This window comes from Sus scrofa, chromosome 11 (assembly GCF_054392235.1).
Source record: "Sus scrofa isolate SSC_HxYL_T2T_F1_AM1 chromosome 11, Sscrofa_HxYL_maternal_Yorkshire_Landrace_v2.0, whole genome shotgun sequence".
Taxonomy (NCBI): Eukaryota; Metazoa; Chordata; class Mammalia; order Artiodactyla; family Suidae; genus Sus; species Sus scrofa.
Window position 1 is genome coordinate 15,262,947 of NC_139393.1, and position 14,737 is coordinate 15,277,683.

At 36.7% G+C, this 14,737-nt stretch overlaps 1 protein-coding gene across 40 annotated transcripts in view; it reads left to right on the forward strand.

Moving 5' to 3' along the window:
* Positions 1 to 14,737, forward strand: part of COG6 (component of oligomeric golgi complex 6) — a 161,430-nt gene that overhangs the window by 39,973 nt on the left and 106,720 nt on the right. For all 40 annotated transcript variants that reach the window (XR_014819239.1, XR_014819238.1, XR_014819240.1 and 37 more), the window contains 5 exons: positions 6,324 to 6,455; positions 7,009 to 7,176; positions 9,854 to 9,961; positions 11,037 to 11,090; positions 13,749 to 13,828. Coding sequence is in view for 3 of the 40 variants with exons in the window: in XM_084981529.1 (XP_084837655.1) it covers positions 6,324 to 6,455; positions 7,009 to 7,176; positions 9,854 to 9,961; positions 11,037 to 11,090; positions 13,749 to 13,828 (542 nt within the window). In the remaining 37 variants the exon portion in view is untranslated. The remainder of the gene's footprint in view (positions 1 to 6,323; positions 6,456 to 7,008; positions 7,177 to 9,853; positions 9,962 to 11,036; positions 11,091 to 13,748; positions 13,829 to 14,737) is intronic.

Genomic DNA, 14,737 nt, shown 5'->3' on the forward strand with positions numbered 1-14,737 from the left:
TCGCTTGGGAACTCCCATATGCCGTGGGGGCAGTTGACAAAGATAAAAAAAAAATTATCTTCCCTTTGCCAAATTTTAATGTTTTCATATTTTGCATGGTATCTTTTTCTTATTCTGCCTCTTGTAAATCATTCATCTCTTCTAAGAAGATTCTAGCCTTATGAGGAAAACAACACTTACTGCAGAATGTTCTTCATTATCAAAGCACCCAAGTAGAAATTTTTGATAATAGAATTTTAATGTTCTGAGGTCTTTGTGTAGATTTGTTAGGAAGAATAGATTTTAAAATACAGGTATAGCCAGAGATGAACTCTTTCCGTGATTCCTTCTGTGCTTTTAAAAAGACATATTTGGGAACTAATTCTTTTATCTATTATGAAAAAAAGAAACTTCAAGGACATCATTTTATTGAATGATGTACCTTTTTCATAACAAAGCAATTGGAAGCACTTGAGTGCTCAAGTGCGTGTACTCCCTTCCTTATCAGGCTCTCTTGAAACATTCATAACCGAGAATCCAGCAGAGTCTAAAGGGACTCTGTATCTATAATACAAAAGATACAATGTCATATCAATTTTAGCTAGAAAGACATTGTCTAAAATTCTTTTTCTCTGTAGTGATACTACAGTTCTAATTTGAAAGGAATGGTATGCCATAAATGAAACCTTTATCAAATTAGTAGGTGAGATGGATTTGTCCAGCTCTCTGAAAAAACAAACCTAAATATTCATTTAAATTTTGACTTAAATTCTAGGATAAGGTTACTGTTTAAAATGTCTTTCTACTGTTCAGATTGTAGTACCTGGACCAGCAGCTTGGGCATCACCTAGGAGTTTATTAGTTTAGCTAAAATTAAGAGTCTGATGCCCTACCCCAGACCTACTATATCAGAATATGCATTTTAACCAGATTCTCAAGTCATTCAAATGCATGTTAAAGTTTGATAAGTGCTTTTTTTAGGTGAATACTTAGAGTTTTACATTATTTCTTGCAGATTATTCTGCCAGGAACAACAAACAAAAACAATGTTTTCAGTTAAAATGTTGTTTAAATGTAAATAAAAATATGCACAATAGAAAATTTATTAGAGTTATTTCAAACAAATGTTAGTTTGCATTTTTATACATAAATTGAATATTACTATTGACTTTATAAACTTTAATTCCATAAATAAGGTAAGAGGAAACTTTTGGAGGTGATCCATATGGCTTATGGCATAGAATGTGGAATTGGTTTCATGGGTATGTAACTGAGCAGGGGCTCATGTGCCCACAGTCCAGAAAGCCAAACTCTGACAGTGGGTATTTGCAACAAAGTAAGGGTAACCCTATTTGCAGGGCCCCAAGCGAGGAGAATGGGCAGCTCATACTCAAAAGACTGGAACTCCTCAATGGTTTTCAAGGCAGGAGTTTGGAAAGACAGTGTTGGGGAACAGGATCCGAGCATGTGTGATCAGCTTGTGGACCTTCTGAGTGGATGGTGGTGAAGTAACTAGTTGATATTTGGGGAATCTCAACCTTCTGGTTCCAACCAGCCTGGGGTTTAGCACTTGTGGTCAGCAGATAGTCACCATCCTCCGATTGGCTGGGGGTCTTAGTTTCTCCAGAACAACTCAAAGTATGCGTCAGATTGTAGGAATCCTGTGACTCTGTTGTCCTAATCATTAACTGCTCTTCAAAACTCAGGGAGGCCCAAGGAGACTAAAGCCTTCCCTACAAATGAGAGACAGGGGCACAGCAGGGCTTTGATACCTGGAAAGGTCCTACAGGGTCCTGTTGAGTTTTAATCCCCACATTTCTTTGATACTTCTCAGTCTTGAGGGGAACAGGGGTGGACAAGAAAGAATACAGTTTTGGATAGAGAGCTTACTCATAAAATCAGTAAGGGAGCTGAGTTTTAGGGGGACTCGTTTGCAGCTATATACTTAGCTCTAAATTCTTGGAAGTTTCAGACTTGAAATAACTTTACCACAAAAGGTATTTTTCCCTTCAGTTTTGTCCATTTGGGCTTCATTATTTTGGGGCTCTTTTGTTATATGCCTATATGTTTATAATTATTTTCTCGTCTTTATAAAATGCCTCCCTTTCTAGTAGCAGTTTTAGTCTTAGAGTCTTCTTTGTTGGAATTAGTATAGCTACTGTAGCTCTTTTTTGGTTATTTTTGCAAGGTATATCCTTTTCTGTCCTTTTACTTTCAACCTATTTTTGTCTTTAAAGTGTGTTTTTTTTTTTTTTTAAATACAGCATATAGTTGGGTCATTTTTTTTTTTCTTTTATCCATCTGCCAATCTCTGCTTTTTGGTTTGCATGTTCACATTTAATGTAGTTGCTGATAAAGTAGTATTTATGACTGCCATTTTTTACCATTCTTTTTTATGTTCTAAGTGATTTATTTTGCTATTCCTTCATTACTGCCTTCTTTTGTGTTAAGTAAATATCTTCTAGTGTACTATTTTAATTCCCTTATTGTTAATTTAAATATACGTGTGGATACAACCACTATGGAAGACAATATGGAGGTCCCTCAGAAAACTAAAAATAGAACTGCCATATGATCCAGCATCCCACTTCTGGCTATATATCCAGACAGAATTGTAATTGAAAAAGATACATGCACCCATGTGTTCATAGAAGCACTGTTCACAATAGCCAAGACATAGAAATGACCTAAATGTCCGTTGACAGATGAATAGATTAAGAAGATGAGGTACGTATATTCAGTGGAATACTACTCAGCCATTAAAAAGAATGAAATAGGAGTTCCTGTTGTGGCTCAGTGGTTAACAAATCCGACTAGGAACCATGAGGTTGTGGGTTCGGTCTCTGCCCTTGCTCAGTGGGTTAAGGATCCAGCTGTGGTGTAGATTGCAGATGTGTCTCGGATCCTGCATTGCTGTGACCCTGGTGTAGGCCAGCGGCTACAGCTCCGATTAGACTCCTAGCCTGGGAACCTCCATATGCCACGGGAGCATCCCTAGAAATGGCCAAAAAAGAAAGAATGAAATAATGCCACTTGTAGCAAAGCGGATGCAAGTAGAGACTATATTAGGTGAAGTAAGTCAAAAAGAGAAAGACAAATGCAATATGATATTACTTATATATGGAATCTAAAATATGGTACAAATGAACCTATCTGCATAACAGAAACAGACTCATAGACATAGAAAACAGACTTGTGGTTGACAAGGGGGAGGGGGAGGAGTGGGATGAACTGGGAGTTTGGAGTTAGTAGATACAAACTGTTAATGTTTGGAATGGGTAAGCAATGAGGTCCTCCAGTCTTGAGATAGATAGAACATGATGGAAAATATTACAGGAATGTGTGTGTGTGTGTGTGTGTATATATATGACTGAGTCACTTTGCTGTGCAGCAGAAGTTGGCACAATGTTGTAAATCAACTATTTAATAAAAAATAAAAAAGTGTATGTATAGTTATTTTCTTAGTGGTGCCCTGGGAATTAAAATTAACAGCTAAATTTATAATAATCTAGCTAGTTTAACCTACTTATAGGATTGTGGTAGGAAGAAATGAGATTAAAGGATATAAAGCTTTTGTAGGCCCTGTGTGTAATATATGTTGCTCATAAATATTAGTTTTTCTTTTATTATTACCTTGAAAAAACACATACAAGTTTTAAAAACATGCCAACTTCAGTTAAAATCTTCTTACACAAGAGGTAGCCACATGAGGAATCATTACCAACTAACTTTAAATAGTATATAAAAGCTTTGTTCCTGTATAGCACCATTTTCCTCTTCCTTTATGATATTATTGTTACAAATTACATTGTGTGCTCATCAGCATAGATGTATAGTGACTGGTGTTCTCTATTTCTTTGTGCAGAATTGAGTTGCTGTGTAGTGTCCCTTCAGTTTAGCCTGAAGGATTCTCTTTAATACTTCTTGTAGAGCAGGTTTGCTAGTAAAGAATTTACTTGTTGAGAATGTCTTAATTACTTCTTTATTCTTGCAGAATAGTTTTGCGGAATATAGAATTCTTGATTGACAGTCTGTTTCTTTGAGCCCTTGAATATATATCATCTGTGGGTTCTGATGAGAAATCAAACGTTAATTTTATTGAGAATCACTTGTTCAGAATGAGATATTCATTTTGTTGGTTTCAAGAGTCCTTTTGTCTTTGTCTTTTGACAGTATGATTATGATGTGTCTCAGTGTGGACATATTTATTTTGCTTGGAGTTCATGAACTTCTTACATGTTTAGATTTTTTTTTTTTTGCTAAGTCTTCTGCCACTATTTCTTCACATGCTCTTTTTGCACCACCTCCTTTTCTCCTTTCCTTCTGAGATCCCTGTTTTATTGTTGTTGTTGATGGTGTCCTCTTTGTCTCTGAGGCTGTTAATTTCCTTTCATTCTTTTTTCTTTTTTACTCTCAGACTGGTTAATCTTAATTGCCCTGTCTTCAAGTAACTGATATTTCTTCTCTCTACTCAAATCTCCTATTGGTTCCCTACAGTAACTTTTTTTTTTTTTTTTTAAAGGCCGCACCCACGGCATATGGAGGTTCCCAGGCTAGGGGTCGAGTTGGAGCTGTAGTCACTGGCCTACACCACAGCCACAGCAGTGCCAGATCTGAGCCACATCTGTGCCCTACACCACAGTTCACAGCAGCACCAGATCCTTAACCCACTGAGCAAGGCCAGGGGTTGAACCTCTGTCCTCATGGATACTAGTCAGATTCATTTCCACTGAGCCACGATGGAGAACTCCCCTACAGTGAATTTTTCATTTAATTTACTGTGCTTTTGAACGCCAACATTTCTGTCTCTTTATTGATATTCTATACTTTGTAAGATGTTGTTCTCATACTTCTCTTTAGTTCATTAACATGGTTTTCTTAGTTTTGGAACATATATAAAAGAGCTGATTTAAAGTCTTTGGCTAGTATTTCCAATTTCTGGGCTTCCTCAAGGAGTTTCTTCTTCATTTTTTAATTTTCCTGTAAATGACTATATTTTTTTCTTTGTTGGCATGTCTCATAATTTTTTGGGGTTTTTTTTTGTTTGTTTGTTTGTTTGTTTGTTTTGCTTTTATGAAGGAGGGAGGATTTTCAGAGGTCCTCCCTTTGCCATTGCTACTTATGTCACTTTTGTATTCGCTTTTATACCCAGAACATTCTTAATATAAATCCTGGTATTTTAAAATTCTTACACCTTTTCTGTCTACCTGACACAAGGGTGTGGTGTCTTACATGGATTTCTAAGTACCAGATTTTGTTTCGTTTACAAAATCTAACTATGTTAATATATTAAATACTTTGAAAAATACTTTGAAAAAATTTGTAGACACATCTTGAATATCATGATGCTATCTCATAAGGATAATGAATTTAGCTAATTAATATGTGTCAGATACTCAAGTGGTTGAGATGCAACAATCCATTTAATCTGATCAGAATCCCTCTGAACCTCTGATAATTTAAATAACTTTTCCAAGGTAACACAACCAGTCAGTGGTAGGTACAAAATGTGAAATTAATCTCCTGACCCAGGATTTTAGTGGCAGTGTTGCATAGTTCCTGTGAAGTATGTGGCCCATGGACCAGTGTCCTGAAAATCATCTGGGTACTGTTGAAAGACGGATATCTAGACCCCAAACTACGCATATTGAGCCACACAGTATCTGAGATTTGGGCATGAGGGTGAGTGGTGATTCTCAATTATAGTTGAGGAATTACTGGTCTCTGAATTGCTTTTTTCTTAAGACTTGGACTAAAAAATTACCATCAAATTCACATAAAAATACAACTCTACAGTTCAAAGACTGCTGAGTATCCTTATAATTTTTTCTAATTTTAAAAGTACAAATTCTGGAAGTTCCTGTTGTGGCTCAGCGGGTAACGAACCTAACTAGTATCCATGAGGATACTGGTTCAATCCCTGGCCTCATTCAGTGGGTTAAGGATCCAGCATTGCTGTAAGCTGTGGTGAAGTTCGCAGATGCAGCTCGGATCTGGCATTGCGATGGCTGTAGTGTAGGCTGGCAGCTACTGCTCTACTTCGACCCCTAGCCTGGGAACTTCCATGTGCCACGGTGTGGCCCTAAAAAAAAAAAAAAACGAAAAAAGTACAAATTCTGGACTTCTAATTGTGAAGTATTCTGAGATAATCTAACAAAAAACTTTCTCTGATAAAACATTCTCTGTAACATTCTCTGATAATTTTGATTAGGATGATAGATTATAGATTTTGTAATATGTCAGCCAGGCTTTACATCTTTGATATGAATTATTGTGAATTGGCAATTTTTTAGACACTAAAATTAAATAGAACAATATAAGCAATGGATCATACTTTCTTTTAGGTTGAACTCCCACCACCTGATCTTGGACCAAGTTCTGCATTAAATCAGACGCTCATGTTGTTGCGTGAAGTTTTGGCATCTCATGATTCCTCAGTTGTACCATTAGATGCCCGTCAAGCTGACTTTGTGCAGGTATGTTGTAAATTCATTTCAGTGGTTTGTATTATTCCTCTATTGTATATTCTCTTGGAATTCTGATGTTTTATAACCCATAGATCTTGCTCTTGCTCTCATTGCTTTCCCCTTCAAATATTAAACCACTTCTCTTTAATTTAAAAAGTATTCAGTAATGCTTGTTTTAAAAACTATTACAATCGTTATACCATTTAATCTTTTTCTTTTTTTTAGTGGTTTCTTATTTTTTATTTTGTTTTATTATTATTTTATATTTTCTTTTTTGGCCACCCCATGGCATATGGAGTTCCCAGGCCAGGGATCAGATCTGAGCTGCAGTTGTGACCTAAGCCACAGCTGTAGCAACACTGGATCCAGGCCAGGGATCAAACCCACATCCCAGCATCCCAAGATGCTGCCAGTCCTGTCGTGCCATCCTCATTTAATCTTTTTCTTACATGCTTCTCTAATTTGGCCCCCTTTGCATTAGTTTGGCTTTTCATTGTGATGTGCAATTAACACCTGCCTGCATCACTGATTGGGCAATTATACACTTTATTTTTCATTTTAGGTTTTATCATGTGTCTTGGATCCTCTCCTCCAGATGTGTACTGTATCAGCCAGCAATTTAGGCACTGCTGACATGGCCACTTTCATGGTCAATTCACTCTACATGATGAAGACAACATTAGCTCTGTTTGAATTCACTGACAGACGTCTGGAGATGCTGCAGTTCCAGGTTAATTTTGCCATAAAATGACTGTCCACTGTGGTGAAACCTTTTTATGTGATCTTAGTTGCTGACTATAAGCTAATTTCAGTGACCTGATATCTTTGAATCCCTTGTTATAATCTGGTAGAACCATGCACACACCCTAAAATGCATATTTAGTATTTCAGTTGTTTGGAGAAGCCAGAATATATAATGGGTAAGATAGTTTATTCCTGCCGTAGTATGTGTTGGTAGAATGAAGCTTTTCTGACTAATCTGAACAGTTATTCTGTATGCAGATTTCAGTTTCTGAACTGTGAATAATGTGCTATGTTTTTCACACTGTGAGCTAGTGCAGAAGGTGTTGCTGAGGACAGATATATTTTTATCTATGTGTAAATCAGTGTTAGGCACAACATTACAATTTGTTATACCAATCACTCCAGTCCTATAAGCCAAATGGTATCACTTAAGATTCACAACAAAGTCATTTATAAAATTTGCCAGATACTTGGCTTCTGATTTTGAAATAGTGATTTTTAGTAGATATAATGATTTTTAAATAAGAAAATTCTCCATCTTCTTTGTTAGCACAAGTATATATATTTGGCATTGGGTACAGTCAAGGTTTATTTATCATTTGGGGGTTTTTCTATGGAATGAGCTTTGAGACCTCCAAATTTTTCTAATTTCTAATTATTTTAAAAGAAATAACAGTGAGGTATGATTAGTTTTCTTTTCTTGCATAGTTTTTTATGTATGATAAAATCATTTTTTAAAAAATTCATTGATTCTTTCAAAAAATTCCTTCTGTATTTATCACTAATTCTACCCCAATCTCTGCCATTTGACTAAATCTTTTCTTAAGATGTGCAGATATATCAGTTGTCCAAGAGTTTGTTTTATCACCAATTATGTTTGTTTTTTTAATACTCCCAAAGTCAGTTTTTACATTCCAAGAGGACAGGCCCCACCATGTAAGCGCTTATTAAATCTGCACTTGCATCATGTCTGCTGACAGGCTGGTGACCAGTGCTGGTCACATGGACCAGCCCATCTCCCAGTGTGGAGAGAACTGTGCAGAGGTGTGGATGCTGGAAGGCAAGAGCCCACCACAGTGATAGTTTTCCTTATTGAGTAAAAGATTCATGAGGTTCAGGCTTTTTCTATCAGTAGTCTATTAATTTTCTTCCACTCTTACTTCTTTCAGTGTTTTAAGCAAGTAATCCGGGCTAGGCTGATTCTCTTTTATTGGTGACAACATATTCTCTTCATGTGGAAGCTAGTAATGATTTTCTCTTGAGTTCAGGTATTTCCTCAGGATACTTTTTGATATGTCTCTTTTTCTGTTGAACTTGGACTTTGCAGAGCCATTTCTGTCTGAAGAGTCAACTCTTTCTTTTGCTCAGTACAGTTTTTCTGTTACCTTTAATTATCACTTCTCCATCTGTTACTTTTTATATTTGGAAGCTCCTGTCCTTAGTTGGCTTTATTTCCTGAATTTGCCTTCTGATTTCTTTTAAAATCTCACTTTAATGTATTTCTCTGATATTTACTCTGTATTACTATTCTTTCATTTTTCTTTCGGTTACTAATTTGGTTCTTAGCAATAACTCTTTCATGAAATGTTGGTATTTGCTATCTTGTTTTTCTTGGCTTCCAGTAAGACTAGTAAGTAAAGGTTCTAATTGTACTTCCTTGGGCAGTCCCTTAAAGTACTCTGCGTCTTTCAGTAGTGTTGCCTCAGGAAGAGATACTTGTTCTCATTATTCGGGTAGGTTTCCTCTTAGAACCCACTCCCCTTCTTAAAGCAACGGTTGAGGGGGAGGGGCTCAGCTATTGGAGTTACCTGGACTGTGGCTTGCATTCAGGTGGTAACGCATGAATCTTGTTAGTAGTGTTCTATGCCATTGGTGAACGAGCTGGTAAAACTCAGGGGACTCTGGTGAGGAACAGAAAGGTCTGCAGGCTTTCAGGCCTGTGCTAGTAAAAGAAAGGGAGCCATAGACTCCCTCCCACTGGAGGAGTCATCATCCCATCAAGTAGCCTCCCTCTGTGCCTTCTGTCCCACTGGCATGAAGTGGCTTCCCCAAAGAAAGCACACACAGCTCACGCTGCTGGCTGGATCTTTTTAGACAGTTCTTGAACTCGACATGTTTGACCAGCTTTCTGCTGGGTCCTCAACAGTCCCCTAGTTGTCACAGAGCTGCTTTCTCCTCAGGAACACTTACTGCCTCCACCCCTGTGGGGTTGCCTCCAGGCTTCTCTAGGTGGCATATTCGATGGGTCGAGTCAGTTGAGCAACTTGGGGGCATGAGGTGGTGCGGCGATGAGGACGAGTGTTTTATTTTTCACTGTTGTTGTTTATGAGTAGTTTTTGTTTGTGTTTTGCTTGATGTAAGCTTTTAAAAGAGCTGAGAAGCAATTCAAATTTTTTGTCTAGTGGCCAGCCCTGGAATCCCCTGGGGTTATTTATTTATTTATTTATTTGGTAAGCCTTTCCCTCCCTTTTGTCGGAGGACTCCCTCTTTGGAGGAAGGAAAAGTCTTTGTGTAGAAGCCATCCCTGTGCCTCATAGTTTGGCTCCATGGCCACTGCCAGAAACAAGTCCATTACAAAGAGCTAAGACTCCAGGATGATCTGCTACTCTCATAAGTTTTACTCTTCTTGTAAATTATTTTCTTTCAATTGTGTTTTATTTTAGATTGAAGCACATTTGGACACACTTATAAATGAGCAAGCTTCTTATGTTTTAACTCGAGCAGGCTTGAGTTATATCTATAACACCGTGCAGCAGCATAAACCTGAACAGGTAAGCGCGTGGATGTTCCTAACGAGAGGGATACACCAATTTAGAGTATGGGTTCTAGAGCCAGACTCTGGGCTGAATCTTGGCTCTTCCACTTAATAGCACTTTTTCATTAGGAACATGGCTTATCTCTCTCTTTGCTCATCTGTAGATTGAGGATAATAATATCTGTAACATTAGGATTGTTCTGAAGATCGAATGAAGTAGCACATGTATAGTTCTTAGATACAGTAGGGTGCCCCAAAATATTAACTGACCTTTGTAATAAAGATAGTTTGGGTTAAAAGTAATGAAAATATAAAAAACTTTGTATTGAAAAATGTATAAAGGATATTTATTGGTAACTTTTCACAGTCCTTTATCACTGTCAGTGAATTGAACACATAGATTACTGTATAAATAGCGGTCATTCCCTTTGTTAATTTAGCAAATCATGGACTATTCCTTTGGTCTGTTTCTTGTGGGGCTAGCATTTGATCTGATTAAAGTATAGAACTCCAGTAGGATTGGAAAATAGAGTGACAGAAACCCTAGAAAAGCATGTAAGCATCTTTCTTTAAAAAGCAAAAAACTCTTATAAATAACATTACATTAAGAATATTTTATAGCTTAGAAACTCAAGTGAAGCTCTCAAAAAAAATCACAAGTTTTGAATTTTTCTTTTGACAAAGCAATAAGCAACAAATTTCCATCAGTAGGTGCCAATTCTGGTGCCTTTTTATACTTACATCTAAAATTGTCAAAGTGAAACTCTGAAAGCCCCCATATCTCATTGCCATTTCTCGGTGTTACTGCCCTTTTTTCCTTATGTTTAGATTTGAATAATCCTGGTATTTGCATTGTTAGTAAACTTATGCTTCTCCAACAAATATTATTGAGTGCCTTCATATTAGTTATACAAAAATGAACAAATCATAGTCCCTGTTCTAATTGAGGTTTAAGATATGACACTTGAGTTCTTTGGAAATAAGCTAAATGTTCCAATTTGGGCCATCTACTAATGGACTGTATTTCATAAGTGAATTGTAACAAATAACGTGTGTTTTCATCTTGTTTTTGCCTCCCTGCCCCTTTTAAGGGCCCGTTAGCTAATTTGCCCAACCTAGATTCTGTGGCAGTGAAAGCTGCGATGGTGAGTACATAACAAAGCATTTCAATGTAGGTTTCCTTATGGAACGTTATTGTTATTTTTTCCCACGTGATACTTTTGTCCTTGGTGATAATTTTATCTCTTAATATGCCATATTCACATTGGATCTAGTCATAACGATTGCACATGCATTGCTTTAACTAAGGAGGTCTGCCCAAGACGTATATTTGTAGTATATTTCACCATACCCTTGTAGTTTGATCATTGCTGTTTAGGTTTTCTTCAGTTTCAGTTTTACTCCTAACCTCTGGAGGAAACAGAAATGACAGACATGAAGAAGCTAAGCTGTGTGTCATTATAGACTTTGCTCTGTCAGTGATGCTTGGCTTATAGTTCTTGACTTCTTCCCGAGACAACTGAAACTGGATTCCAGTCTTGAGATACTGTGTTACTCTTAGTGCGACACTCACCAAACTTCCACTTTATTACTTTCCTTTCCGGTGATGCAACTTACGTGCACATCCCTTTCTTCATAAAGAAGAAAGCTTTGGAAGCTCTGTAGTGATAACACTAGTAGTACTAATACTAACAACAGTGAGTGATGACGAGAGCCGTTAACATCTCTTGAGTGTGACACACATTTTTTATGTATTTACTTTTTTAATCTTCCTAAGGACCCCATTTAACCCAGTACTTGTGTTTTACCTGCTATACAATACTGCCTATCTTAAGTGTGTAAATACTCACTACCGTAGTGGTTTGACTCTAAGCAGTAGTTCTCTTGGGTGACTTTTTTTGATGCTAGGGCTTTCCTATCTGTCATCTGACAGAGCTAAATTTAACTGAAAATAAAGGAATAGGCCCACAAGATACCTTACATGCACAGAATGCAGAGCTGACAGAATTAATATTAGACAAAGGAGATTTTCAAAACACTAATTATTCATAAATAAGGAACATTATGTCATGATAAAAGAATATATACATAAAAGTAACATCCATAACTTTAATGTATCAAACATAACAGTAAAAACTGTAGAAATGCAAAGAAGATTTGATTCTAAAAAGTTCAAAAATAAGTGAAAATGAATAAATTTTAGATTCATTAAAAAAGGTGAGCGTCTTAGACATACACTATACTACCCAGTAATTCCACTTCAGGGTATTAACCCCCCCTCCCCCGCAGATGAGGACATGGGTCTACACAGAGATGGGCAACTTCACTTAGTACTCCGTACGTGTACGTGTCTTGCCTGTTCCTCCTTCCCCAAGGACGCATATTCAGTTCATAACATAAACTCACAAAATAGATTTAAACCCTATTACAGATTCATATATGCCTGGTCTTAACTTTAAAAGCAATTGAGTTGAATATCTGGGGTCTCTCTAAAGAAACAAAATCTTGATTTTTATGTGTGACCCATAGTTTTATAAATAACTGTCTGGGGCCTCAACTTGGATGCCTCCAAGGCACATCAGTTCAGTGTATCCCACACTGAATGAACTCCTCCAACTCTTCACCACCAGCCCCAACCCCAAGTTCTTTTACACGTGTTCCTCAGAAAGTGCAGGAGCATCTGCGTATTTACTATTTCAACAATTATTATCCTAGTATCTGCTATTATCTAGGTGCCATGCTACAAATTGGGATGAAAATAGATTTGCTCTAGTAAGAGACCTAGTCATCACATAAATAAATGTATAAGATCGCAGTTATGGATTGTGATAATATTGTGAATTATAGAGATCCAAAATCTGAGAGTCAGCACCTTCATCCTGTCACTGACCAAACAGTGATGGTTTTGCTCGCCAGTTCTCTCTTCTCCCCACCCCTGGTGCCCTCGCCGTCTACTCTAATACAGCCTTCCCTTCTTCTTGCTGTAGCCACATGTAGCTTCTTAAAATTTAAATCACACTATTCTCTCCTTCAGTGGTTTCCTCAAGCTTTTACAATAAGAATTAAAATATTTTAGAAAAGCCTACTGTCCTGCATGAACTGATCTCTAATAGTCATTTTCCCTCTCAGCCTGAGCCTCAATCCATGCTGTCCCCACTACACACACACACACTTAATGTGATGCTTGTTCATCTTTAAGATTTCACTTAAAATGTCCTTTCCTAAGAGATGCTTTTGCCAAACACACAGATTAGCTATGTTCTCCTGATTTATGCTTTCATAGTTTGGCCTTTTCTTTATTTATGTTATTATTTGTTAAGTACTTTTCTCACTAGGCCATAAGCTCGAGGAAGCTCTAGGGACTGTTCTCTTTTGCTCACCATTACAGTTACATTATCTTATATGGTACTTTTATCTTACCAATAGCAGGTCCTCAATAAATATTAGTTGAATAAATAGGTGAGTAAATAATTAATAAATGCCCTGCATTTAGAAAGTCACATAGACTTGCAGTCTGATGACTTCTTGTTAATATTATTACTCAGAAGTTGGGTGAAGGAGATCAAGATGAATGGTTTGGATTCAGGATTTTAAAACTAGGTGTTGCTGTTACTGACTACATTGAAGATTGACATTTCTGGTGAGTTTTAGTTAGAATGTCTAAGAAATAACTCATTTGGATAACAAAAAACTCTCTATTTGAAATATTGGATTTTTACCAAGATTGAATCCTTAAAAGCAATGGTTGGTGGATGTTAGTAGATACATGCACTTGGTGTTTTGCATTTGTCTGTTACATTTAGGTTCAGTTTGATCGCTATCTCTCAGCCCCAGACCACCTGTTAATGCCACAGCTGAACTTTCTTCTGAGTGCCACAGTGAAGTAAGTATGTTTTGGTCCTGGTTAGATCAAAAATTTGGTCTCCTGTTTTGGTCTCCTATTCTCAAGAATAGAGATTTACTATTGAAGATTTATAGTTCTCAACTTTTTTTCTGCCTCAGCACCCCTAAAGAGATCTAACCTTAACCTTTCATATTTATTTCTTATCTGTGTATAGCTCCAAAATCTTTATTTAGTGAATGATTTTTAAAAACAATATGAATTATATAACTGGATCCACATAGTTATTATACCAAATTCCCTTGTATTAACACACATGTCAAAATGGCATTGAATATGTCATGAAAGATCAGCAATACATTTATTGTGCAATATAGATGATACGCCATGTAGACTGTTTTGGACTCAGGCAAGTTCTGTAGATACAGTGTAAAATTGTTCAGTATCACATACTTATTAGGAATGTGTTCAAGACAAAGAACACATATTAGAATATTGCAGTTAAAAGAAAATAAGAGATTATACCGGGTGACTTTCTTCATTTTAAGAAAATATTGACAAAATTGTCTGCAAGTAGGAAATTAGATGTCTATATATTTTTTCTTTCCATTTAACTAATGTATTAAGTGCATTCTATGTACTAGGCACTAGAGTAGATTTAAAAGACCTCTTCATGGAGATTATAGTCTGACATGTTAGTTATACACATGAACAAATATTTATATTAAAAAGGAACAAAAAGAACTGTGAAACTTAAAAAATGCTTCAGATATTGGAGAGGATGTATTGGTACGGAGGTGGTCTACTTTTTCTGTTGTTCTGGGGAGCAATACATAGAGCAAGGAGGCAGCTTCTGACTCAGCATGAAGAAGAGTTTGGTGGCAGTTAGAATTGGCTGGAAATGCATTCTCTCAGACATGGAGTTAGGGGATTTATGTATTCGGTGTGGTT